This window comes from Lontra canadensis, unplaced genomic scaffold (genome assembly GCF_010015895.1).
Source record: "Lontra canadensis isolate GAN:19392208 unplaced genomic scaffold, GSC_riverotter_1.0 scaffold16, whole genome shotgun sequence".
Classification (NCBI taxonomy): Eukaryota; Metazoa; Chordata; class Mammalia; order Carnivora; family Mustelidae; genus Lontra; species Lontra canadensis.
Window position 1 is genome coordinate 8,706,066 of NW_022631010.1, and position 26,180 is coordinate 8,732,245.

General features: G+C 43.8%; 1 protein-coding gene across 1 annotated transcript in view; it reads left to right on the forward strand.

Annotated features, from left to right (window-relative positions):
* The first annotated feature begins 1,594 nt into the window (after window positions 1–1,594).
* Window positions 1,595–26,180, forward strand: part of SHLD1 (shieldin complex subunit 1) — a 75,249-nt gene continuing 50,663 nt past the window's right edge. The window contains exons 1-2 of the mRNA XM_032859143.1: window positions 1,595–1,609; window positions 3,079–3,260. Of these exons, the coding sequence (XP_032715034.1) occupies window positions 3,083–3,260 (178 nt within the window). The 5' untranslated portion in view covers window positions 1,595–1,609; window positions 3,079–3,082. The remainder of the gene's footprint in view (window positions 1,610–3,078; window positions 3,261–26,180) is intronic.

Below are 26,180 nucleotides of genomic sequence, written 5' to 3' on the forward strand. Positions count from 1 at the left end.
TTTTTTTCCCTTCCAGGAGCTTCCAGAACAGTGTTTGGTAACATGAGGGGCGAAGGAGGAGACACAGATGCCTGTCACAGAGGTGTTTGCTGAAACTTCAGGCGTGGTTGACTAATATAATGTGTGAAAAGACACAATGTTCTTGCTTCTTTGGGAACCTTGATCCCTCTGCTTCTTTCAGAAGCAATCAGCTGCTATCTTGGCTCACTCTCTGCCTGAGCGAATGTCCACAACATGTGACCGGGTGTCCTCAAACAAGAAGAATCTTGCCAGGCCTCTCTGCTGATTTGTTTTTATATATCTCTGTCTTTTCCTGATCAGGTGGTACTTTGGGCTGTGCAGAGACGCAGGAGGCTGGGGGTTCTTGGAGCTGGGTTCATCCTGGCTTGATATTTTCTAGATGAATTTCTTTGGGCAAGTTACTCTACTTCTCTCTGTGTCTGACTCTAACTCTAAATAAGGGTAGTACAGAATTACCTGCTTCGTAGGGCTGTTCTAGATAAAGCTCTTAGCACAAGACCGGGTATCCAATACACACTGGATAAATGTTACCTACTCTTACTAGTGTACTTATTCTGAAATTGCTTGTCTCATTCAAACATATGTCTTTGAGACATTTCCTTTTTTTTTTTTTTTTTAAGATTATTTATTTATTTATTTGACAGAGAGAGAAGCAGGGAGAATGGGAAAGGGAGAGGCAGGCTTTCTGCTGAGCAAGGAGCCCGACACAGGGCTTGATCCCAGGCCCCTGGGACCATGACCTGAGCTGAGGGCAGACGCTTAACTGACTGAGCCACCCAGGCACCCCCTCTTTCCAGTCCCAACTGTCATTTTAAGAGCTGCACCGTATTCCATAATTTGGAATACTGTCTCCTCCCGAAGCCATTCCTCCTGTAGTCTTCTCAACTCCGTCTATATAATCACCCTGTCGTTGAAACTGCCACTCCTTGTTGACTCTCAGTTTCACTTTAACCTCGTTATCCATTCAGTTATTACGTTCTGCTCTCATTTTAGTTCCTAAATATGTTATTTACTCTGTCCCCTGCTCCTGATTGCTCTGCCCTGGGTCACATGTTCCTCCTTGTTCACTGGGACCATGGCAGATGAAGGAATTCCTCTTGCTTCTGAGATGGCCAGCCACTGGGCTGAAACCTTGCAAATGCATCTCCTATCCAGCTGCCAGATCTGCACATCTGACCGTGCAGGCCCTCTGCATGGCGCATGGCTGCCCATGGCAGTCGTGATGTGTGGTGTTGGCTATAATATGATTTATCAATGACGACAGTTTATGAGGCAGAGACTGGCAAAGGAGGACCCCTTATTTTATTTTATTTTATTTTATTTTATTTTATTTTATTTTTTAAGGTTTTTGTTTGTTTGTTTTTTAGAGATTTTGTGTGTATTTGCAAGAGAGAGAGCGAGCAAGTGCACAAGCATTAGGGGAGGGGCAAAGGGCAGGGAGCCTGATGCAGGACTTGATCCCAGGACCCTGGGATCATGACCCAAGCTGAAGGCAGACACTTAACCAACTGAGCCACCCAGATGCCCTTATTTTATTTTTTTTAGGAACACCTGATTTTTAACAAGGAATGTCCAAATGATGAGCCCAATAAGCCACCTTTGTGGTCTCTAGAGCATTGCTGGAGAGTTTGTGTTTCCATGTTGCTGTCCTTCCCAGAGCTGGCATAGGAACAGGAGAGGGCCCCACGGTTATCCAGCTGAAACCACAGGGCTTGTCCCGCCCCACTTACCCATGCACAACTCTTCTTTGACTCTGACTTTAAAGCCCCAACACCCCATGCCACTGCGGTTGCCCAAGATGGTTCCACTGGTGTTTATGCTGTCTGCCACCATGGTCAGGCCTACTCCTTGCTTGGGGATAACCTTGTCCAGAAAGCTTAATGTCCTCTTCTGGGTTCTTCTCTGTCTTGTCCTTGTGTTGACCTGTAGGTCTCTGTATTTGGATCATCCCAAGCTGTGGGCAACTTGAAGGAAGGGTCTATTACAGTCACCTTTGTATACCCAGGGCCTGGCATGTAAAGTAAGTGACCGAATGTGTGTTTGAGTAGGCCACAGATAAAAATACAAATTATCTGTAATCTTATTGTTCAGAAATTAAACTACTGAATTAATTACCATTAAAGTTAATTTGGAATATACCCTCCCAGATGCTTTTGTTAGCTATGGATCTATAAATTTCTCGCTCATACACACACACACACACACACACACACACAGGCCAACACCCCACACATGATACTGTATTTTATAAAATCTGGATTGAATCCTACCTATTGTTTAGAAATCTTTTTTCAAAGTAATATATCATGAACAGTTTCTTCCTTTTTTTTTTTTTCCAGAGTTTATTTATTTGAGAGAGAGAATGAGAGAGAGATAGAGAGAGCATGAAGGGGGAGGGTCAGAGGGAGAAGCAGACTCCGCACTCAGCAGGGAACCTGATGCGGGACCCAATCCGGGGACTCCAGGATCATGACCTGAGCTAAAGGCAGTCGCTTAACCAACGGAGCCATCCAGTTGCCCTCATGAACAGTTTTTTGTCTCAGTAAACATTCTTGTAGTCCTTGGATTATATTGCTACATGGTGTTTCATCCGTATCAGACATGCAGCTTATTCTCCAGCTCAAATTATTATTATTTTTTTAAAGATGTACTTATTTATTTTAGAGAGAGAGCATGAGTGAGAGGGGCAGGTGGTGAAGGAGAAAGAGTCTCCAGCAGGCTCCACACTGAACGCAGAGCCTGATGTGGGGCTTGACCTCATGACTCTGAATCACCCGCTGAGCTGGAACCCTGAGAGTTGAGCACTTACCCGACTGAGCCACCCGGGTGCCCCTCCAGCTGAAGTTATTAATGGGCTCTTTCTGGGCTGAGAGTATCTGTTTCTCCTGAGGAAGAAACATGGTCAACAAATAGTGAGTCTAAAGTAGGGACAAGGAAGAAGACCGTTACTAACGGGAACATAAGGTATTCTGGGACTTTCGCCTTTCGAGCTGTGGCAGAAATGGAGGCTCCTCTTTCACAGTGCCTATTGTATTGAGTTGTTTTTTTCCATGGCAGGACTATGGCGACCCAGGAAGCCACTCCAGGAAGCCAGTCAGAGGAGAGCGACGCTTTGGACTTGGCGTCCGTCAACGACATAAAAGATTATGCTCTGCAGAGACCCCACCAGGAGGCAGACAGCGAGGCATTGAGCTCTGTGGAAACCCTCTCTCTTCCTTGCTCTTCTGATGTGGATTCAGGTAAGACACAGAGCTTAAAACCAGCTCACTCACACACACACACACATACACACACACACAAACACAATACATATGGGCTTGTGTTCGTTTGTTTCTCTCCCTTCCAGTAGCATCTCTGTGAGGAATGGTCCATTGTCTGGGGTAGAAAACATCTTATCTAAGCAGGACTGTGGGGAGAAACTTCAAAAGACAAAGCTCCCTGGTGTAACCAGGACACGGAGCTGTTTCCTGGAGGCCTTTTTTGTCTGAGTCCCTTTCTAATCTCCGTCCAGCTGCATTCTGAGGCTCAACAGGGATAGGGGTGGAATTGCTTTTTGTTTTGTTCTTTTAAAACTTCAGAACGTGGTAATATGGGCCTGTTATAGATGGGCCTGTGAGAGTAACAGGGGCTTTTGTATTCCTTGTATGAACTATACTCCGCATTTGGGGAACAACTTTTCTATGAGCTTCCCTGGCCAAATTGCCAAAAAGTCTATTATTTGAGCTTAATGATGATTCCTTGACGTCGTTAGTGACCATCTCTGGTTGCAGAGCCCTTGTCTTCCCCATTCATTGCCTGGACCTGACCTGGAGGTCCATGGACCTGGACTCAAAGCTCTGTCACTTACTGACATGGGACTTGTCTGTGTACTTGACGTCATCATTTAGACTCCTGTTAGACTTCTTAAATTCACTACATCCTAAACCAGATTGCTGATTCCTCTCGCCCTCCCCTGTTCCTTCTTCCTAATATACACACACCTGTTCTCTGAGGCTTTCTCATCGTGGAAAAGCACTTTTATCTTTCTGTTCACTTAGGCCCAAACCTAGGAATCCTTCTCAACCTCTCTCACATCCGGTCCCTCACTGTTGGCTCCACCAAATGAATCTGGAATCTAAAGTTTTGCCATCTCCACGGCCACCACCCTGGTCTGAGCACTCTCGTCTGTCTTCTGGTTTATTGTTACATCTCCTAACCACCTCTTTCCATACCCACCCTTGTCCTCCTACAGTTTCTTCTCAACACAGCCACCAGAAGATCCTTTTCAAACACAAATCAGATTGTGTTAGTCCTTGGTGCAAAGCTCCCATGGCTTCTCATCTGTCTCAGAGCAAAAGCCCAAGTCCTTAGCTGGTGCCCATGCCCTCTGGGTCCTGGGCCTGCCGCCTCTCTAACCTCACCTCCTACCTATCTCCTTGTCCTCCCCGGGCAGGGCCTCCACCACACTAAGGGTACGTTCGCCCTTCTTGGATGCCCTTAACTCCCGCATCTAAGAGCCAGCCCCCCCTCCATTCTGATGAGGTTCTTCTGTCCTCCCCTTCCCTGGCTTTATTCTTCTCCACAGCACAAGGGCCACTGGGCATCCCAGGGAAGACCGTTAATTTCCTTGTCTCCCCACACTGGGATATAAACTCCAGGATAGCATGTACTCAGTAAGTGCTTGTATGAGGAAGTAATGAGTAAGTGTAAGAGATATACCTGTATGGATTCAGGACTGAACTTGATTCTAACCTAAAACTCTGTTCCCCTCTCTGCTCCCCACATGTGTAGCTTAAAGTGGGTTATGAGTGAATTTGGAACATTCCATGGATCAGGAGTGGGAGTCATAGGCGGCACTGAATTAGGTGAAGCCTGTCTTTAGCCCCCTAGCACAGTCAGTGTTGGAGGAGATTATGAGATTGCCTCTGGCTCCCAGAAGAAAAGTCAGATTGTGTTACTGATGGAGACATAGCCAAACTGTCAGCCATCAGTGTATGCAAAGTAAGTTATCAACTCTTGTGCAGTGGCGTAAATCCTGGGACACTTCTCTCAAGATAGAGCCCAAGAGGCTTATAATGTGCACCTTGCACCCAGATGAGTCACTGTGGGCCTGTCCCCTTCGGGGTCCCAGCTCTCATTTCTTTCCTCCCTGCTTTGACTTCTGCCCCATCCCTGGGTGCCTGGGGCCTTCACGTCACCTGTCAAAACCACCCTAAAAACAATCTGAAACTTAGACTAAAAGACAAATGACTAGCTGTAGCTTCAAGTGTTAGTTTTTTCAGGAAGGTCTTTGTTGAATAAGACCTAGCCCAAAAGGAATGATTTAATTTCAGGAGTCAGGGACAGGTAGAAGAGAGATCTGGAGGCTCTGTCTTTCTGATGTTTCTAAAATGCAGTCCTGAACTCTGGGGGAAGTTGCTGTCCTCACTGTTTGCTCTGCACTCACCATCTTCTGCCTCCAGTTTCATAAAACTGTCCAGGGTCTTGGGTTTTGATTTTCTATTTTTTTTTTAAGATTTTTATTTTATTTATTTGACACAGAGAGAGATCACAAGTAGGCAGGGAGGCAAGCAGAGAGAGGGCAGGCTCCCTGCTGAACAGAGAGTCCTATGTGGGACTAGATCCCAGGACCCTGAGATCATGACCTGAGCTGAAGGCAGAGGCTTAACCCACTGAGCCACCCAGGTGCCCCGAGTTTTGATTTTCTATCTGTAAGTAGGATCCACTTCCCTTCCCTTCACTGGAGGATCTACTTCCGTTTCCTTCACTGTGTTCATGGGTAGTTGTAATTACAGGTTCCCTCCCCCATAGCCCTCCAGAAGATTTTGCCCACCTTTTCATCTAGTTTCATCTAGTTCTGGGTCTGTCGTTTGCTCAGAGAGACAGCCCACCTTGACATCGGTCTCTATTGGTACTCTGATGGCTACTGTCCTATTTCAGACTCTTAACATACCTCACTCCCAAGCCAACTTACATTCCTGGTTTTCTTGTTTGCTGTTGTGTGTTGTAAGGAAATTGATCTTCCAGAGATTGGAGAATACAGTCAAAGGTTTCCGACTGACAGTCACCACTGGGCTGTACCAACCCTAGGACTCGCTCACTGTTGGCTACCCTCATGTAGCTTGTGTTTGGCTTACCGTATGGTTGACCATCTCCAGAACTGGTAGAGTATGGTAGGTTGCTTACAGTGGAACGGAGGTCTGAGGGTGACTCCCGGACCTGGCTTCCCTGGCTGCCGGGTGAGATAGGAGCCAGGAGCTGACCATTAAGATTCAGTCAAAGTAGCTCAGTTGTTAAAACCTACGGTCCAAATTCAGACACACAGTTGGTAAGGGGGCTGGGGTCCATAATGGTGGCATCGAATAGTCCACTGGTGGCCGAGCACAGCCCTGCACAGGGTAATACAGAGAGTCCCCACAACTCCTGGCAGGTGGCAGGCAGTGTGCAGATGGCTTACCCATGAGTGGCAAAGTCCCTGCTTCAAGGTTGGAGTCAGCATCACATTTGTAACCCCTGGAAGAAGATCAGGCAAGGGACGAGTGGCCTCAGTTTAAAGAGATGGCAGGGGCAACTGGAAAAGCCAGCTTGTAAGGATATGGACCCAGGCTAAAGCCTCACTTTTGTCAAGGGTCCCCCATTTCACCACACAGCCACCTCTGCCTTCGGCCCGTCACTCGCTTGCTCTTCCCAGAGAAGCTTTCTGAACAAGTTGCCTGTATGCCACTCTGCTTCCTCTTACAATCATTCCTCATTCCTGGAAGCATGTCCTCTATCCCCACCACTCACTAGACGAGGCCTGCCCTGGCTTGGATGCCAATGATCTTCCCCAGGAGCTAAACCTTATGGATAAACGTTTTTAAAGACTTATTTGAGAGAGAGAGCACGTATATGTAAGTGGGCACATGTGAGTGGGGGCAGGAGCAGAGAGAGAGAATCTTAAGCGGACTCCCTGCTGAGCATGGAGCCCAACACAGGGCTCAGTCTCACAACCCTGAGATCATGACCTGAGCCAAAATCAAGAGTCGGATGCTTATCCTAGTGAGCCGCCCAGGCGCCCCCCTAATGGATCCTTCTCTGCCCTTATCTTGTGTGCCCAACTGCCATATCACCGTTCATGCCCTGGGGGAGGATATGAGTAGCAAGGGACAGGAGACTTAAGAGCACTTTCTAGGAAACTAATGGGTTGATAAGCATCTGAGAGTATTAGTCAGAAAAACCTGAAAGCCTTGGTCATTTCAGTCTGGGTACCCACACTCCGGTGAGGCTGGGCTGTTTCTGTCCACATAAACACAGCTCATTTGTCTTGAACTGGTGTCTTAAGCAAGGGTTGTCTGGCCACTCCTTATAAAGTGAAGGTAGAACAAACAACTTGTCACCTAAGCCAGGCGCAGCAGTACCAAACTCCCTCCCTCTGCCCTTCTGGTGAGATCTGGCGGAAGGCCCCACTTGCCAAATAGGTCTCCCTGAAACCGCCTTTCTGTCACATTCCTCTGTTTAAGTCCCTTGGGGATGTCATTGTACACCTCCACGTTCCTTCCAATGCCAGTCAAAGCTCCCGTGCCTCATCCTCACAGCTCTGTGTGATCTCATGTCTGGGGTGTTTGTTCACAATATCCGACGACCAATTCAGCAGGGTTGCAATATTTTAAAAACTGGCAAAGCACCAGGCAACATACAGGTGCGTATGCCAGCTGAATAATACAGGCCCCTGCCGGTGGGTGTCTAACTACTCATTAACATGGACCTGCCGCTCCTGTCAGGCTGGTTTTTGTGCAGAGTCAGGCCCGAATGCCTCTGCTACGTTGTTCTGGTCCTTGACATGTGCTCCTTCCACCCCGGTCAACGCCAGGCCACTCCAGAGACCGCTGAATGGAGCCCATCAGTTATCCGCAGTACACACTTATTGATGTGCTTAGATGCCCTGTCTCTTAGATGCTTGTTCCCTTTCCCTTTTGTTACTGGGCTTGAGTAGAGCCTAGAGTAGGAGAATGGAAGTGCCAAGGGAGGTGGTCAGTGGTCTTGGATAAACCCCTCAAAAGCAAAGTCATCAAGGTTTCCTGGAGTCTGTGAAGGCCTGTGTATACTACTCTGTCATTTGAGAAAGTCTGCGGAGTTCGTGTTATTGATCTCATCAGGGGCCTCTGCGACCTTTGTCCCCCAGAGCACCCCAGATGCGTTCTCATCAGGACAAAGAGCTCCTCTGAAGGTTTCGCTTCCACATTGCAGTATGGAAGTCGGAAATCTTTCTTTTTGAGCCATTTCCTCAAACTTTAACTTCTGAGAGCATCTGTTGAGAAATTAGCTGAATGTATACAGCAAATTGAACGTTAAACACAATAAGTCTTTGATGATTAAAAGCCCTAGCTGACAGCCCTAGCTCAATGTCTAAAGTTAAATAGCGGTTTACCGTCCCTTTGTTTTTCTTTTGGAATCTGTCAACATCACAGTCTTCAAAGGCCATTTTGTAACCTGTATATTTAGGCATTTCGTCCAAGGAATTTGCTATTTAGGAGTAGATAAATATAAGGGACGCCTTAGTGGCTCAGTCAGTTAAGCCTCTGCCTTCAGCTCAGGTCGTGATCCCAGGGCCCTGGGATCAAGCCCCACATGGGGCCTCTTGTTCAGCAGGAAGCCTGTCTCTCCCTCTGTCTGCTGCTCCCCCTGCTTATGCTCTCCACTCCTTCTCTCTGACAAATAAATAAATAAAATCTTTAAAAAAAAAAAAAAAGAGCAGATAACTATATCTTTTTTCCTTTCTATGAGTCATATGATACCTATTTGTAATTCTGGAAAATTTTGTTTCCGTAAGAAATTTTAAGCTCTTAAGTCTAAAATCTCGAAATAGAATTTATATAATCATTATAGAATTCTGAATGCAGTGTCGTCATTTTATATAGGAGTCAGGATGTATTTTAGACCCATAAGTAACGTTCAAGACATTTTCCTCATAGTGCTTTCAATAATACCCAACCTAGCGGTTCATGACCCAGTGCCCTCTATGCTGGACCCAAGATATGGGGAGGAAGGGAAAGAAGGAAACTGACGAACTAATTCTCTGAGAAATCATAGAACAAAATCTGGTGTTCAGTATCCCCTGCCCAGCTGATGAATTTTACCTGGAAAGTTTGAGTGTCTAGCACAGCAGAATTCCCTATAGGTTGAGATCTATAGGTTCAGCCACTCAGACTTCATTTTCTTTTTTTTTTTTTTTTTTTTTAAGATTTTATTTGTTTATTTGACAGAGAGAGATCACAAGTAGGCAGAGAGGCAGGCAGAGAGAGAGAGAGGGAAGCAGGCTCCCTGCTGAGCAGAGAGCCCGATGCGGGACTCGATCCCAGGACCCTGAGATCACGACCTGAGCCGAAGGCAGCGGCTTAACCCACTGAGCCACCCAGGCGCCCCAGACTTCATTTTCAGATCCAGAACAGGGTTTTGGACTCTTTGCTTGCTGCTGTTGGAAGGCAGCAGCTGTCCTGATTGTGTGGCCTAAGTGGCGAAGGATAAACCATAAGTGCAGATGACGAAGGTCCACAAAGTCTGAGAATGTTCTTACAGCTTCTGCGCCAGCGGTTTTCAGCCTGTGCTCCCGGCAGCCCGTCAGGAACTGTCAGGTCAGGATTAAACTTGTGGGGGCCCTGGCTTCTCCAGTCTTGCTCCCCATGTCAACTTACATGCGTTATTGGCTTCCGGATGAGCAGTTGTTGGAAGAAAGGATGTCAGGGCCCAAAAGGGTTTGAAAAGCCCCCAGCTCACCTGGCTGTGTCATTTTCTGCAAGAGGCAGTCGAGCCCCAGGATCATGGGCAGATCACCTGAGGTCACAGAGCAACCTGGTAGCTCCTGTATTTCCTTGGTGACCCTCTGTACAGACCATATCTGACTATGACTTTTCCATCCCTTTTCTAAAGTAGAAGAATAGAGTTCTCTATCTTAGACTGCTAAATTGTAGATAACCTTAAATAGTCATTAGAAGTACTAGTTGAAGAGGAGATTCATTTTCAAAGGCTCAAGAATGCTATCTGCCAACTATGACATCTCTCGTTGCTCCTCTCTTGAGTTTCAAAGACACCTGCTATGGGAGAAGAGACTTGTTTACTTCTGTGTACTTTGCCTGCACTTAGAGTTTTAAAAAGAAATCCCAACTGATTTGAAAGACGGGCTGTGTTCTGGTTGAGAGTCACACCTACAGGCATTTATCTGTGAAGTTCAAGCACAAAGGGTCTGACCAGATAGCTCTCTCTCCTCAAGGCTTCTGCAAGCAAGCATTCACTCATGACTTATCACTCAGCTGCGTCTTCTTCTTCTTTCTTTTTTTTTTTTTTTTTTAAGGATTTTACTTTTTTATTTGAGAGAGAGAGAGCAAGAGAGCATGAGCAGGGGGATGGGGCAGAGGGAGAGGGAGAAGCAAACTCCCTGATGAGCAGGGAGCCCGATTCGGGACTTGATCCCAGGACTCTGGGATCCTGACCTGAGTCGAAGGCAGACACTTAACAGCTCAGCTACCCAGGTACCTTGTGTCTTCTTAAAAGATGAGAAAATGACTTGATTGAAATAATCAAATGTGTACACCTTCATAAGTACCACTTGCTCGTATATATTTGTAGGACAGAGGAGACTATATGCAGCTGAGAAGAGATTAATAGTTTATCACTTATTGTACACGTACACTCCAGGTGCCGTGCTATTCATGTTCCCTGCATCGTTTCTTCTGATTCTTATACCCACCCCCGAGACACAAGTATTATTGTGATCTCCGTGTTACCCAGGAGGAAATAGGCTTATAGAGGTTACATATTGATATGTTACCCAAAGAATAGTGGAAAGCTGAGACTCAAACCTGGGTCAGGCTGACTTCAAAGGCAGAACTTTAAGGAAATGCAAACATTCGGGTATGAGTAAGTGCTAACTAGTAAGTCTGAAATATTTCTCCTCTTAAGTGTTTCTCCTTCAGTCTCTTTTAGCTTTTTCCTGCTAACCCTGCTAACCCTGAATATATCTTTAGTATCAGCCCCGTCCCAGGGGTGACCAGGACTCTAGCTCATTTTGACTAGCGTCCTGTCCACTGCTCCCCGAGCTCGCCTTTCAACCTCTCTTCTTCCCATTGTCGAAGAAGCTCTAACCACCCGCAGACTAATTGGAGAGAAGGCGTTGCCTTTTCAGTTAAATTTCTCAACGCCAGGTAGGATCAAGCTTCTCATGTTAAAACCAAGGGAAGAGGGGTGCCTGGGTGGCTCAGTGGGTTAAGTGTCTGCCTTCGGCTCAGGTCATGATCCCACGGTCCTGGGATCGAGCCCCACATTGGGCTCCCTGCTCAGCGGGGAGCCTGCTTCTCCCTCTCCCTCTGCTGCTCCACTTGCTCAAGTTCACACACACTCCCTTCTCTCTCTCTCAAATAAATAAATAAAATCTTTACAAACCATGGGAAGAAACTGAGTCTTCTCACTCCATTTGCTGGAATGAATACAACCCTTGATAACTCTTCTGTCCAGAAGAAATCTTCTCATCTGGCCTGGGAACTATTCTTAAACTTGGCTCTCTGCCCTTTGAAGTTACAAATCATGCTGTTTGCTGAGTGGCTGCCCTTTATTTACCTCCAGGCTCCCTGGAGGTTTTCGTAGAGCTGGGTTTTGCTAACGTGCTTGAAGTGACAAAAACCCAGCTTATTGGAACATACTTTTTCGGGGTAAATGCTTTATCCAGTCCTGGGTCACCCCTGCTTGCCTTTCGGGAGTCACGTTTTGTTCTCTGCCTGTCTCATCACACAGTGCCTGCAGTTGTTGCCTTTTAAACCTAGACCCTGACGTGTGAACAGAGAATAAGTGTATATAGTGCCTGGCACATAGCAGGTGCTCCGTAAAGGCTGGTTGAATGAGTCAATGGAAAGCATATATAGGTGGAATTTGATAAGGTATGAAAATAGATATAAAGTATTACAGTCCCTTGATCACCAGTTTAGAGCCTTGTCATCAAACTTAAGTTGTGAGTAATCTCATGTATACTCTAGGATGAGAAAGCTTCTAGGTTAAATAGTACATACTCTTAATCTAATCCCCGCAGGTTTGCTTAACTCTAATTTGTAAAGTCTTCAGACTAACCCATCTTGACCCCTCAAAAGCCCTCAGCTTTTTCTCTTGATGAGAATACTGCAGAGAAATGAGCATCCGTGAGGAGGTAGACTGCGCCTGAGAGAAAAAAATTATCACTCCATTTCTCTACGGCGAAGAAAATATGTTCCAAGCAGAATTGTTTCCTTAATCTATTTTTCCAGCAAATATTTCTCTAATTGTAGTGCATGAGACTATGGCTTTAAGGATATCTCTAACAACTGTTTTTTATTTATTTTATTTTAATTTTTTGAAGGTTTTACGTGTACTTTATTTCTTCAGTCGTGCCATATTTTAATGGGTACACAGTGCTTTTACTTGGCCTCAATTATGAGTTGGTTTTGAAACAGTTCAGTATTACACCAGCTGGGATAATTACCAATCTCGCCCTTCCTTTGGGTGCCTCTGCCTACAGGGGACAGGTTCCATTCTGTTCCATTCTATTCCAGTTAATGTTGCTTTGTATGTCCACCCAGCAACACACAAAGCGGCTCCCTGGGCTGATACAGCATTACCATATTTGTCATGGAAATCAGGCATCTGTTTCTGGTGGCTCTGCTTTGCCATTGTTTGCTGAATCCTTTGAACTTGGAGATGACTTAGAGCTGGGGTTATTGTTTTTGTTTTTTGGCCATGGGAACACCAGGAAGCTGCAGGCAGAACAGTGGCAACTCCAGCATGCCAAGGTCCCTTGCAAGGCACGCTCTAAAGACTGCTTTTTAAAACTTTTTTTTTTTTAAAGTTTATTTAAGTAATCTCAACACCCAACATGGGACTTGAACTCATGACCCCAAGATCAAGATCCGCATGCTCTTCCAGGCATCCCATGAAAACGGTAATCACATTTTATAGAATTGTGAATTTTTTCCTGCTCACAAAATAAGGCAGTTGAGGGGGAAATTTAAGTAAATTCTAAAAGCAAACAAACAAGCCAAGAGATTTAGCCCCATTTCTTCACAACATACTCAGTCAATAATGCGGGGGTTTTCTTCTATAAAGAACTCCTAGAAAATATTAGGGCATGTTGGGCACAGTATAATTAAAAAGATGGGACAGTTACCCATGGGCCAGTGCCATTTTAGAAGTCAAGTTTGAGGGAGAATGGGTTAAAATACTATTCCATGTTTTTAGCCAATAAAACCTAAGCAGCTGCTCAGGTTCTGGAACCTGGTGATGGTGCCTGGCAATTGAGTGCTATGGGGCAGTGTTTGAGTCTGCTGCCCTCTAGTGACTACTTTTTGCATATTCCTGAGCCTTACCAAGAACAAGAATTTAAAGGTACCTGATGTGTTGTTAGGCCTTTATAATTCATTCTTTACGGAGTTTTTGTGCCTACTAGAAATAAAACCTCCAGGTTATTAGAGAGTATTTTACTCAGTTGAAATATGAGAAGCTGACTTGTCTGCAGGCTACCAAAGTTAAGTCTAGTTACTGTACATGCGTTATGCGATTTGAGGACCCCTTTTCATTTATCTTCCTTCATTGACAGCAGGCTAGAATACAAACATAAAAAATGATATCTGATTTTTCTCTGTGCCTTTGCCAAGGAAAAGTTGTGCTTTTCTACAAAGATAAGACCGAAGGGTTTAAGTTTGCTTATTTGATGAAATTATAGTAGCATTAAAGTGTAATGAGATTTTAAAAATCTTTTGGGATTTCTAATCTCACAAGATAGCATACTCATTACTTCCTGCTAAACACAACTATAAACCACAGGAGAGTGGGAGGCAGCTGAAGAATACTGAGCAATGCTAAGAAGATGAATTGGTTCTGGGCCCCAGACTGAAGGACAACACAGAAGTAGGGTGTCTTCTGTCCTCCTCTGCCCAACAGAAGGTGACCAGAACTTGTTGCCTTTCAGTCTGCCACCTAGCAAAAAGAAGGGGCCCAGGCAGGCTCATTTTTCCCCAGGACTGACCAGTTGATCGTCCCACATCACCAGGAGAGCCCAACACCCACTGAGACATAAAAACCAGTGGCCAGAGAAAGCGCTCTCCTCCACTGGGCCAGAAACTCCACTCCTCTGCTAAGCCAGACCCAGGTGGCCAGGGGGCACAGGCAAGGGGATTCTGCTAACATAATCATTGACCTGACCCAAGAAACCCCTTTGTTTCCCTGGGCTTGAGACTCCCCCTTGCTCCCTACCCTGTTACATTCACTGGGGCAGCTGGGGGCACTGGAAAAGGGAAATTCCACTACAACAAAAAGCCCACCTGGAAAGCCTGCTTTTAGAGGGGTCTGAGATCCACCCCCCACCGAGAGACCGACTAGCCCACCAAGTCTGGGCTACTCCCTTAGGCAGTACTGGCAGGGGCCTGTGGGAGCCTCAGCCATACCTGATAAACCAGGGAGACCAAGATAAACAGCAGAGGCTCTGAAAATTAAACTGTCATTAGAACCACAGCCCATAAAAGGAGGCCATGAGCTGTGTGCTAAACCTGAGCAGGATGGCTTGTATGCTAAGTTAAAGGATTTAAATAGGACCAAGATCACTTGTCCTACCAAGAAACAAAAGTCACAACTTGAGTGAGTCAAGTCACAGACACCAACACGGAGACAAAGCAGACATTGGAATAAAGTGCTAAGGCTTTTAAAGCAATCACCGTAAAAGCACTTCCACAGTCAGCTACAAATTCTGTTGAAACAGATGAAAGAATAGAAAAGCTCAACAAAGAAATCCAAGTTCTAAAAAAAAAAAAACAACAAAAAAAACAAGTGGCAATGACTGCAGTGAAATGTACGATAACCAAAAAATTGATAAATTGGACCTCATCCAAATTAAAAACTTTTGCTCTCTGAAAGCCCACATAAGGTGGATGAAAAAACAAGGTACAAAAACAAGGAGAAAATATTTGCTGATCTGTTATCTGACAAAGGACTAGTGCCTCCAGTATGTAAGGAACTATCAAAACTCAACTGTAGAAAAGTAAACCATTCAGATAGAAAATGGTCGCAAAAGACACAGGGAGACAGGTCTCCAAAGAGGATATCCAGATAAGCATGTGAAAACATGTTCCACATCATTAGCCATCAGGAAAATACAAATTAATAATGATACCTATCGAAATGGCGAGGATAAAAATCAACACCACCACCAAATGCTGGCAAAGGGCAGGGACACTGGACCACTCTCACATTTCTGGTGGGAACGTAAAACAGCACAGCTGCTCTGGGAAAGAGTTTGTCAGTTTCTTATACAACTAAACCGGCATTTACCATATGACCCAGCAGTTGCACCTCTGGGACATTTATCAGAGAGAAGCGAAAACTTACGTTTGAGCAAAAACCTGTACGGGAATGTTCGTAGCAGGTTTATTTATAACAGCAAAGAACTTGGACAGCTCAGATACTCGTTATCGGGAGGAGGTTAAGCAAACTGTGGTGTGTCCGTACCAGGCAGTACTGCTCAGCCGTTAAGGGTAGTGAACTATCCAGACACAGGACAGCACTGGTAATTCTCCCAAGGAATTCAGCTGCACGCGGGCCGGGGGCAGCGAATTTCAAGTTTACATACTGTGTTTCATTTACATAATGTTTTTGAAGGGACAAAATTTGTAGAAATTGGGAGAACAGACTAGTGGATGTCAGGGTTTGGGCTTGGGGTGGGAAGAAGGTCAGCATGTGGGATCCTTATGATGGAAACAGTCTGTGTGTTGACTGTGGTTGTGGATGGGTGAACCCACACATGTGATAAGATTGTAGCGACACACATAAATGAGTACAAGGAAGACTGGAGAAATCCGGATTTATCCTTGCCCGTATTTGAAGTTTTGTTTTGTTTTGTTTTGTTTGACAGACAAAGACCCCCAGTGGGCAGAGAGGCAGGCAGAGATAGAGGAGGAAGCAGTCTCCCTGTTGAGCAGAGAGCCCGATGTGGGGCTCCATCCCAGGACCCTGGGATCCTGACCTGAGCTGAAGGCAGAGGCTTTAACCCACTGAGCCACACAGGCGCCCCTGAAGTTTGAAGTACACTTGGGAAAAGTGGGTAAAAGTTCACAGGATTTGTCTGCTTTGGTCCTTAGCACTGTGTGCGAGTCTTAATGAACTCAGTTAAACTTACAATGAAAAAAATCTGCTGGTCATCAAAAAGATCCTGGCCCTTTTTCTTTTCTTTATTTATTTTTCTTAAGTTCATTTATTTTTTTAGTAATCTCTACACTCAGCATGGAGCTCAACCTCATGACCCTGAGATCAAGAGTCACATGCTCTTCCCATGAACCAGCCAGGCATCCCAGGCCTTTTTTCTTTAAAGTACTTGTGAGATCACCTTTTCCTTGTTTTCCTTTCCTTGCTGTGCTTCTCTGAAATAATTTTATTTTTTTTTCTCTGAAACAACTTTAAAAATCATTATACAAATAAATAGTTCCCTATCTTTGACTATTTTCATTGTTTCTAAGGTTTTGCTGTTATAAAAGGGTGTGTGCTCAGCATCCTTCTGATTAAGCTGTTGTATTTATCTAAATTATTTTTCAAGCTAAATTTCTATAAGAAAAATTGCTCTATCACATTTTTTGACACATATTACTAGTTTGTCCTCCAGAAAAGGGATGAAAATCACTTCTCGACACTAATAGTATAATTTCTTGAAACTCTGATAATTATAGGGAAAAAAGATTTCTTTTTTTTTTAATATTTTACTTATTTGATAGAGAGAAATCACAACTAGGCAGAGAGGCAGAGAGAGAGGAGGAAGCAGGCTCCCTGCTGAGCAGAGATCCCGATGCAGGGCTCGATCCCAGGACCCTGGGATCTTGACCTGAGCTGAAGGCAGAGGCTTTAACCCACTGAGCCACCCAGGTGCCCCAAAAGATTTCTTGTTTTAAGTTGCATTTTTCTGATTACAATGTAAAGAAATACTGTGTTTTCTTGGACATTTTCTTTTCTGTGGATTGCTTTTTTTCTATTGGAATTGTAATTTATCAATTCATATGAGTACTTAATACATCAAGAATACTAAATCTTCAGTGTTTTTTGCAATAATTTTCCCTTTTAATTTTTATACACTCTGATTGAAATTTATTTTCTCTAAAATGACCAAAGTAGGGCACCTGGGTGGCTCAGTTGGTTAAGCAACGGCCTTCGGCTCAGGCTATGATCCCAGAGTCCAGGGATGGAGTCCTGCCTCAGGCTCCCTGCTTAGCAGGGAGTCTGCTTCTCCCTCTGACCCTCTCCCCTCTCGTGCTCTCTCTCTAAAATAAATAAATAAAATAGAAAAATAAATACAATGACCAAAGTAATGTGTACTTAAAAAAAAAAAGTAAAATATATAGATCAAAAGGAAGCAAAAAGAGAACATTCTCTATTCTCACCCTCCTTTTCTCCTTCCTAATGTTAACCAATAGCGTTGTGTGTTATTTTTAGGGGTAGTGTACTATAAATATCTCTATGTCCGTGGTGGTAACCTGTGTATGTAAATGTATGTATTTTAGTACATTTGATTACACGTAGCTTTGAACCTGTCAGAAGTTCAGGAAAAAAAAAAATGGAAATAAAACCAATGAATCCCTGAAGTAGTAATTAGTAAAAGTTCATTGTGCACACACTAAAAAGCCAGTTTGCAAGCTGGGAGTGCTCAAACCAAAACATGGAAGGAGGCTCAAAGGTATATTGTTACAAAGCAGCTGATGTAGTGGGGGCTAGTTGTTGCAGTAATTGGTTACAACGTTAGAATTTTCTTAAAAGTAAAGGAATTGGTGAGTGGTTACGGCCTATCAATTTGGAGGAACAATGTAAGTTTTGCTTAGGATTTTCAGAGGCAAGGAGTGACCCAGGTCAAGGTAGCCTCTCCTATCTCGCAAGATAAATTCAATTAAGCTTTGCTTGTATGATTAACTGGTTGTGTTTGCTAAGGAAATTTTCAAGTCTGGTCTCTGTGTTTCATTTTAGCAAGCCAGACATCTCTAGCAAAAACCATATTGTTTTGCAACTCACTTTTTAAAAATTCCCCATTCTATCACAACTGTCCTTTAGATGTTAATATCTCAGCCAGTTTGAGGGATTCTGAAGTACAAATACACTATCTTCTTTTTAACTTTTCCCCTATTAGTGATCACTAGTTTTTCTCCCATTTTGGGCTTACTATAAGTAAATGTGTTTTTTTGTTGTACAGAGATTTTAGATTCTTATATAGTTAATGTTATCAATCAGTGCTTCTGTTTTGGTGGAATATTAAGCAATTCATTCTAACTCCCAAGATTATATGAATAGGTATGTCCTGGCAATTTTACAGTTTAATTTTTTTTCTTTTTTTTACTTTGAAATGTGTATCTTGGTGTAAGGTATGAGGCAGGGTGATAGCTTTATAATTTTGTCAGTGGGAGCCAGCTGCCTTAATGCTATTTATGTATTTATTTGTTTATTTATTTTAATAAAGATTTTATTTATTTAACAGAGAGCAAATGCAGGAGCACAATCTGGGGCAGAGGGAGAAGCAGGCTCCCCATTTAGCAGGGAGCCAGAAATGGGGCTCGATCCCAGGACCCTGGGATCATGACCTGAGCCACAGGCAGATGCTTAACCAACTGAGTTACCCGGGTGCTCCTATTTATTTATTTATTTTAAAGATTTATTTATTTGAGAAAGAGTTGTGGGGGGGGCAGAGGGAGAGACTCTCAAACTGACTGCCCACCAAGCAGGGAAGCCCATGCTTCCAATCAAGCCCAGTCAAGCCCAGGCTTGATTCCAGGACCTATGAGATTGGGACCTGAGCCAAAACCAAGGCTCAACTGACTGAGCCATCCAGGTGCCCTTTAATGCTCTTAATTAATTGTATCATTTCCCTCTGGTTTTAAGTGTCACCCTCACTTTAAAAAAAAAAAAAAAAAAGAGTCACATCTATATTCTTATTTTTGGCTTTAGAGCCAGACTAGTTTGGGTTTGACCTTGATTCTGACCTTGGGCAAGTTGCTACACTTTGCCTTGTTCAATTTCCTCATCTGTAGAATGAACATGATGACATTGCTTGCTTTCTAGGTTGTCAGGATGATCGAGTGAGGCACCAGAGCTTAGAACACTTAGTAAAAGCAAGCAGTCATTACCACGGCTGCTGTTACAGCTAATAGTGCCCCTGCAGGAGTTTCTAGACTTCTAGTTGTCTGTTGAACTCCTTTCAGGAAGAGACAAACTTCTCATCCTTTATGTTGCTCAGTACTGGGCAAAATTGATTTGTACTGGCGCAGAGCCTTTACAGGGAGGGTACTCTGATAAATACTGATCCAAAGTGGGGACGTGTGGGTAGCTCAGTCATTAAGCATCTGCCTTCAGCTCAGATCATGATCCCAGGGTCCCAGATTGAGCCTCACATCGGGCTCCCTGCTCAGTGGGAAGCCTGCTTCTCCCTCTTACACTTCCCCTGCTTGTGTTCCCTCTCTCACTGTGTCTCTCTCTGTCAAATAAATAAATAAAATCTTTAAAAAAAAAATACTGACCTTAACTGTCCATAGAATTACCTTCTAGCATTTGCTATTAATATTTATGTTTTCTCCTAATTTGGGTATAATTTTAGGCAAATAGTCTAATCCTATTCTCATATAATCTCTTCACTGCAAATGTATATGTCAACATGTCTTCTCGTTTGCAAAGTGCTCTGGTTCGTATTTGAAGATGCTTCCATGCAGTCCCCACAAATCATCTTGCGGTGAAGGGTCCCAGTGAACTTGAGGTGGCTTTAAGCAAAGCCACATTTGTAAGAATGTATTCTATGGCATGTTTTTGTTTTGTTTTTTAGGATGTTTTTAAAAGATTTTATTTATTTATTTGACGGGGTGGGTAGCGGAGAGCATAAGCAGGGGGAGCAGCAGGCAGAGAGAGAGGGAGAAGCAGGCTCCCTACTGAGCTGAGAGCCTGATATGGGGCTCAATCCCAGGACCCTGGGATCATGACCTGAGCTGAAGGCAGACTATCAACCAACTGAGCCACCCAGGCACTCCTAAGATTTTATTTTTATGTGATCTCTGCACCTAATGTGGGGTTCGAACTCATGACCCCAAGATCAAGAGTTGCATATTCCTTTGACTGAGCCAGCCAGGCCCCCCTGCATGGCATGTTTCTTAGCAGTCCACCTAACCAGTCAAATAAAACATTTTTTTTTTTTTTTTCCTCTTTGCATCCAGCACCATGTTCTAGGTTGAGGGTGACATCAGACCGTGGGAACACGTGGTTTCTGTTTGTAAGGAGCTGGAGGTCTAGTTGGGAAAATAAGATGCGTAAATTTAAAATAAGAGGAACAAAGGCAGGCAGTGTAGGTGTCATAGCTGTACAAAACAAATAAAAGTGAACAAACTCATTTAAGGAAAAAACCGTCTATTCAGAAAGAGCAGATATCTGATTTTCCCATGTCATAATCCTCTATCAAAAGACTAGCTGTTGAAGCTGTTACGTTCTGAGTACTGCTAGAAAAATATTGCTTACAGAATAGAAATTAGCACATTATTTTATACTTACTAATTCCCTAGAGAAGAGCAATAGTAGAAGATTTAATCAGATCTTGGAGGAAACATTTTATCATCATTTATTACTATTACTAGACCTCAATTTTCTTATTGTGAGTACTTTCAGAATTACCTGTAGAGTTTTATTTTTTTTAACTGCCCTGTTGGCCGTAGTTACTATGAATGCAATTAACATATCATGAGTGAAGTAGAGAGAAATAGTCATAATAAGAAATAGGCAATTGCTCAATTATGATTTAAGGTGGTACCAGTGGAATTCTTCCTTTTATGGTACATCTGAGAAGTGCCCTACAGTTTCCCACTGCTTTGTCTCTGCCTATAAATTCTCAGCTAATTCCCTAAATTTGAATTTGAGTTACTTTGTGAAGATGAGAAGATCATTAGTCTTTGTGGCCAAGTCCATGGCTAATTGTACCTTCTTCCTTCAGAAAATAAGTTGATTGGGGGTGCCTCGGTGGCTCAGTGGGTTAAAGCCTCTGCCTTCAGCTCAGGTCACGTTCCCAGGGTCTTGGGATCAAGCCCCGCATCGGGCTCTCTGCTCAGCAGGGAGCCTGCTTCCTCCTCTCTCTCTCTCTGCCTGCCTCTCTGCCTACTTATGATCTCTCTCTGTCAAAAAAATAAATAAAATCTTACAAAAAAATAAAGAAAAAGAAAATAAGTTGATTGAAATATGTTGTCTCTCAGATCTAGACCTCATGAATATGGATTACGTGGTAATTTCCTACAGCCCTAAGACAATAGCAGCCTGAGCAAAAAGAGGAATTAGCAAGATTCAGAAATTGGAAAAACAAATTTGGAATTATCTACACAATGCTGTTAAGGAGAATTTTTTTAAAGGATTTTATTTATTTATTTATTTAAGGAAATGGCGGGGGGAGGAGCAGAGGGAGAGAGACAAGCAGACTGTGCTGAGCACGGAGCCTGACTCAGCTCAGTCCCACCACCCTGAGAGCATGACCTGAGCCGAAATCAAGAGTTGGGCTCTTTACCACCTGAGCCACCCAGGTGTCCCATAAATGAGATTTTGTTTTAGGCATTCAGGTGAATTTTATGGGGTCAGTATGAACCAATAATATCAGATAACCCTATTTTACTTATCTTATACAGTGAACACAGTTGTCTAACATTATTTCCACATTCATATTGCTGTCTATTTAATGCTTTTTATTCATCCAGTAAGTACCAAATAAGTGCATGCTCTATATTGAATGCTGTGTGTGGTGTTGGCTATCCAGGTACCTTACAGAGTGGTTGAAAGGAAATGCCTTTCTTGCTGCTGGAGTGTTGCCACAACCCTTTCCACTACCTGCAGCCTTTATGTCCCTCTAGATAGAATCTTCCTACTTGTGATCTGTTTCCTCTCATCTACTGAGGAGGTGCCATGGCCTTCACCCATGTGGCTGACACTCCGTAAACACATGCAGGGTGTCAGGACACGGGAGGTGAGCTGAAGGATACTCGGTCCCGGCCATTAGCGGGCTGAAAACCCACATATCAATTTTCAAATATCAACTCAACCTTCAACAGGCATAAGTTGAAGTTGTTCACAACTAGCCAGGAAACTGAGAAGGATATTGAATGTCTTTCAGGATACTATGAATGGAATATTAAGAAACAGACGTAAAAAAGAATGAAATCCTGCCATTTGCAATGACAGGGGATGGAGCTAGAGAGAATTCTAAGCAAAATAGTCGGTTAGAGAAAGACAAATCCCACATGATTTCACTCATGTGTGGAATTTAAGAAACAAAATAAATGAACAAAGAAAAGAGAAATGAACAGAATCTTAATTATAGAGAACAAACTGATAGTTACCAGAAGGGAAGGGACTGGGGCGGAGGGTGAAATAGGTGAAGGGAATTAAGAGTACGGATATCACGATGAGCACTGAGCAACGGATAGAATTGCTGAACGGTATATCGTACACCTGATACTAATACAACGCTGTACATTAATGATGCTTGAATTTTATAAAGAACTGGGAAGGAGAAAACAGCTCTGGATTCTGTTTTTTGGCTCAAAGTAATGACAGGAAGCTTTCCTGCATCGAACAGAGTGATGTGATTTACAAAAATTTTAAACTACCTTTTCTGATGCAGGTAAGCAGTAGGAAAGGAGAGAGGGAAGGAGAAAGGGTAGCAGGAAAGAGGGAAGTGTGTGCTTATTTTTCAAGGCCTTTCGAGGACTAGGGACAATGTGTGTAAAGTACCCAGAACCATGTTCACACACACTAGGTGTGCTAGTAATAGGACCACGACGGTGGTCATGTAAAATTGTATATTCCAGGAAATAGTATTTGATGGAAGACACAACTACACTATTTAAGAAGTCAGATCATAATGGCTTTGCTACTCATGAACATATAATGACTTGATTTCCCTGACCTTTCTGGAATTATACCCTCCGGGCCATGCAATCCTAGACTTGGCCATGGTTCCAGACCTCTCTGCTCACTCTCTCCTGCCCTACCTCTTGAACTCCATGCATGTCCCGTATGTACATTTGACCCTTCTGGTCCTTGTCCCCAACAGTGGTTCTATCTGAGGTTGTGTTTGGGTTATCTTTTGCAGCCTAACTCCTCCAGAACATAGTGGTTTGAAACACCAATCATTTTATTATCTCTCACAGTTTTGTGGGTTCACTTGATTCAGCTGGGTGGTGCTTATACTCTACGTGACGTTGGCTGGGCTGCAGTCCCCAGGAGCTTGAATTGTCCGACATGAAGTTCAAGATCTTATTCACATTCCTGACAGTTGATGCTAGACATCAGCTGGGAAGCCTAGCGAGGCGGTCTGCTGGAACACCTACATGGGCCTGTTTGTGCCCACGTGACTTGGGCTTCTAACGACATGGCAGCTGAGTTCTAGAGGGAGAGTTCCAAGAGTGAGCCTCCAAGAGAAGAAAAGCAGAAACTGTTAGTCTTCTTAAAGGCTTGCCTCACTTCTGTTGTGTTCTGTAGGTCAGAATAGTCACAGACCAGCTCAGATTCAAGGGGGCGAAGGAATTGGCTCCACTCTTTTTCTTAAGATTTTTTTTTTTTTTAAGATTTTATTTTTGACTCCACTCTTGATGCAGGAATGGCACATATATACAGGGAGAGAAGTGAATGAGTGGCCATCGTACTATAGGATAAATCCTACATTCCTTTAAATTTGTGTTAACTGAGTCTAAGTGTTTTAAAAGGACACTCACAGGCTCAAGTTTCATGCACTGGAAATAATTCCGGAAAAGGTGGTGAGATATCATGGGCCTAACCACCATTGGAACCCAGTCTTGGATCCATTTGTGTGGTACTGGCACAACACTTGTGTCAGTATATAAACATGACATTAACTAATTTTCTATGAAAGAACATTGCATCCAGTTCTGTGGGAGAGGGTTTAGGTCTGTTTGTGATTATAGCTAGTGCAGTGATTCTCAGCTGAAAGTGATTTGTTCCCCAAGGGGTGTTCCCCCAGAGGCATCTTTGGTTGTCACAACGGGGGTGGGGACCGGTGCTACTGGCATCTGGTGACTAGAAGCCAGATGACAGCAGACATTCTACATAGGGCAGCCATCTCTCACAAAAAAGAATTTCCTGGCCCCAAATGTCAAGAGTCCTGAGCCTGAGAAACCTTGAATTGGACCAGAGAGGCTTCCTGGACTGCCTTGTGCATTCATACAGAGTGCGGTGCTTTTTATACTCTTAAGCCATCATTTGCACCTTTCATGTTACCAAGAAAATTTTTATCTGTGCATCTCCAGATTCAAATTGTGAGATTTCTCTAACGGTTCTCAAAGGCTACAGCTTTTTTTTTTTTTCTTAGTTTATTTATTTATTTTTTTAATAATCTCTGTACCCAATGTAGGCCTTGAACTCATGATCCCAAGAACAGAAGTCCTGTGCTCCTCCTACCAAGCCAGCCAGGTGCCCCACTGCAACTTCCGTTGACTTCTGTGTTTAAATAAGTTATAAACAGAGACTGGACCAAGGTAGCTGGTAATCCATACATCCCACCTTCTTTCTTTCATCTTAGACTTCAAGAAATGACAAGAAAAAACTGTGTCTGTATCTGTCAGTGTCTGTATCTCTGTCTCTCTTTCCATTTTCATCACTGTCTCTACCTCTTTGTCTCTGTCTTCTGGAAAAGAAGGGGTGATTACTATGGACCAGAAATATTGAGCCTGTTAAAAGGCTGAATCAGTCAGAAGAGGTAAGGTTATGCTGTGGTAACAGACAGCCCCCAGATCTAAGTGACTGGAAACTATACAGTTTGTTTCTCATTCATGCTGCACGTTCATTTGGGCGGTCGGAGTGACCAGTCACCCAGAGACCTGGCAGCCTTTCTCTCAAATGTTGCCATCATCAGCATGGAGGGAGAAAGAGAACTCTGGAGGACCTTGCAGAGCAGTTAAAGTGATGAGCCCCCAGAACCCCGTCTACTCACAGCTCATTGCCAGAACTATTGACATGGCCCCTTCCACAAAGGAACCAGGAAGAACATTCCCATCAGTGTCTAGAGGAAAATTAGAAATATTTGGCATACAGTTTTACTGACCCCCCCCCCAAAGCCCATCATGGTGGGGTGGGATCTGATGGAGGGAGGAGCCTTAACTCAAAGGCTGAAGGAAGTAGTTGCTCCTGAAGATAGAGGAAGGAGGAGAGGACCCAGCACAACCAACAGAGTAATTTATTAGAGCTATAATAGGAATAGCCTGGGGGTTGGAGCCCATTCATATCCCAGAGACAGGAGACTCAGGAGTGCTCTATTTTAAAATTTAGAAAAATTTTAAAAAGATTTATTTAATTGAGAGAGAGAGCAGGGTGGGGAGGGGCAGAGGGTAACAGACAGCCCTCAGATCTAAGTGATCTTAGACTTAGAAACAGACTCCCTGCTGAGTGTGGAACCCGACACAGGGCTTAATCCTATGACCCTGAGATCAGGACTTGAGCCGAAAGCAAGAGTCGGACATTCAACTGACTGAGCCACCCAGGCACCCCTAAAATTTAGAAATATTTTAATGTTTAAAAAATATCTAATGTGGGGGCACCTGGGTGGCTCAGTGGGTTAAATCCTCTGCCTTTGGTTCAGGTCATGATCCCAGGGTCCTGGGATCGAGCCCCGCCTCGGGCTCTCTGCTCAGCGGAGAGCCTGCTTCCCCCTCTCTCTCTCTGCCTGCCTCTCTGCCTACTTGTGATCTCTGCCTGTCAAATAAATAAATAAAATCTTTAAAAAATATATCTAATGTGCTATGGAAATTATATAAAGTCTGTAAAGTCCTGTGTTCAAAATCGTTATGTGTAGTGCAGTGCTTGGTACATAGTATAAGCTCAGCAAATCACTAATTGAATTGAATGGCAGCACTAATCTTACCATAGGAAAGAAGCAAACACTGTTGTTGTTGTTGATAATGATAGTGATGATAATAATCCTAAATAATCCTAAATCATTATCAGCACCCACATCAACAACACCCTGATGTCCTATCTCACGGTTAAGGTGGGTTTTGGAAACTAGTCAGTGTCCTGACTCCTTGGGAGGTCACTTTCAGGAATTCCCCCAGCAAGCTGGCAGCTTCAACATCAAAGGCATATCCATCACAGGGGTTTAGATCCTGGCTTCCCTTATTTTCTAGACGAGTCCTCAT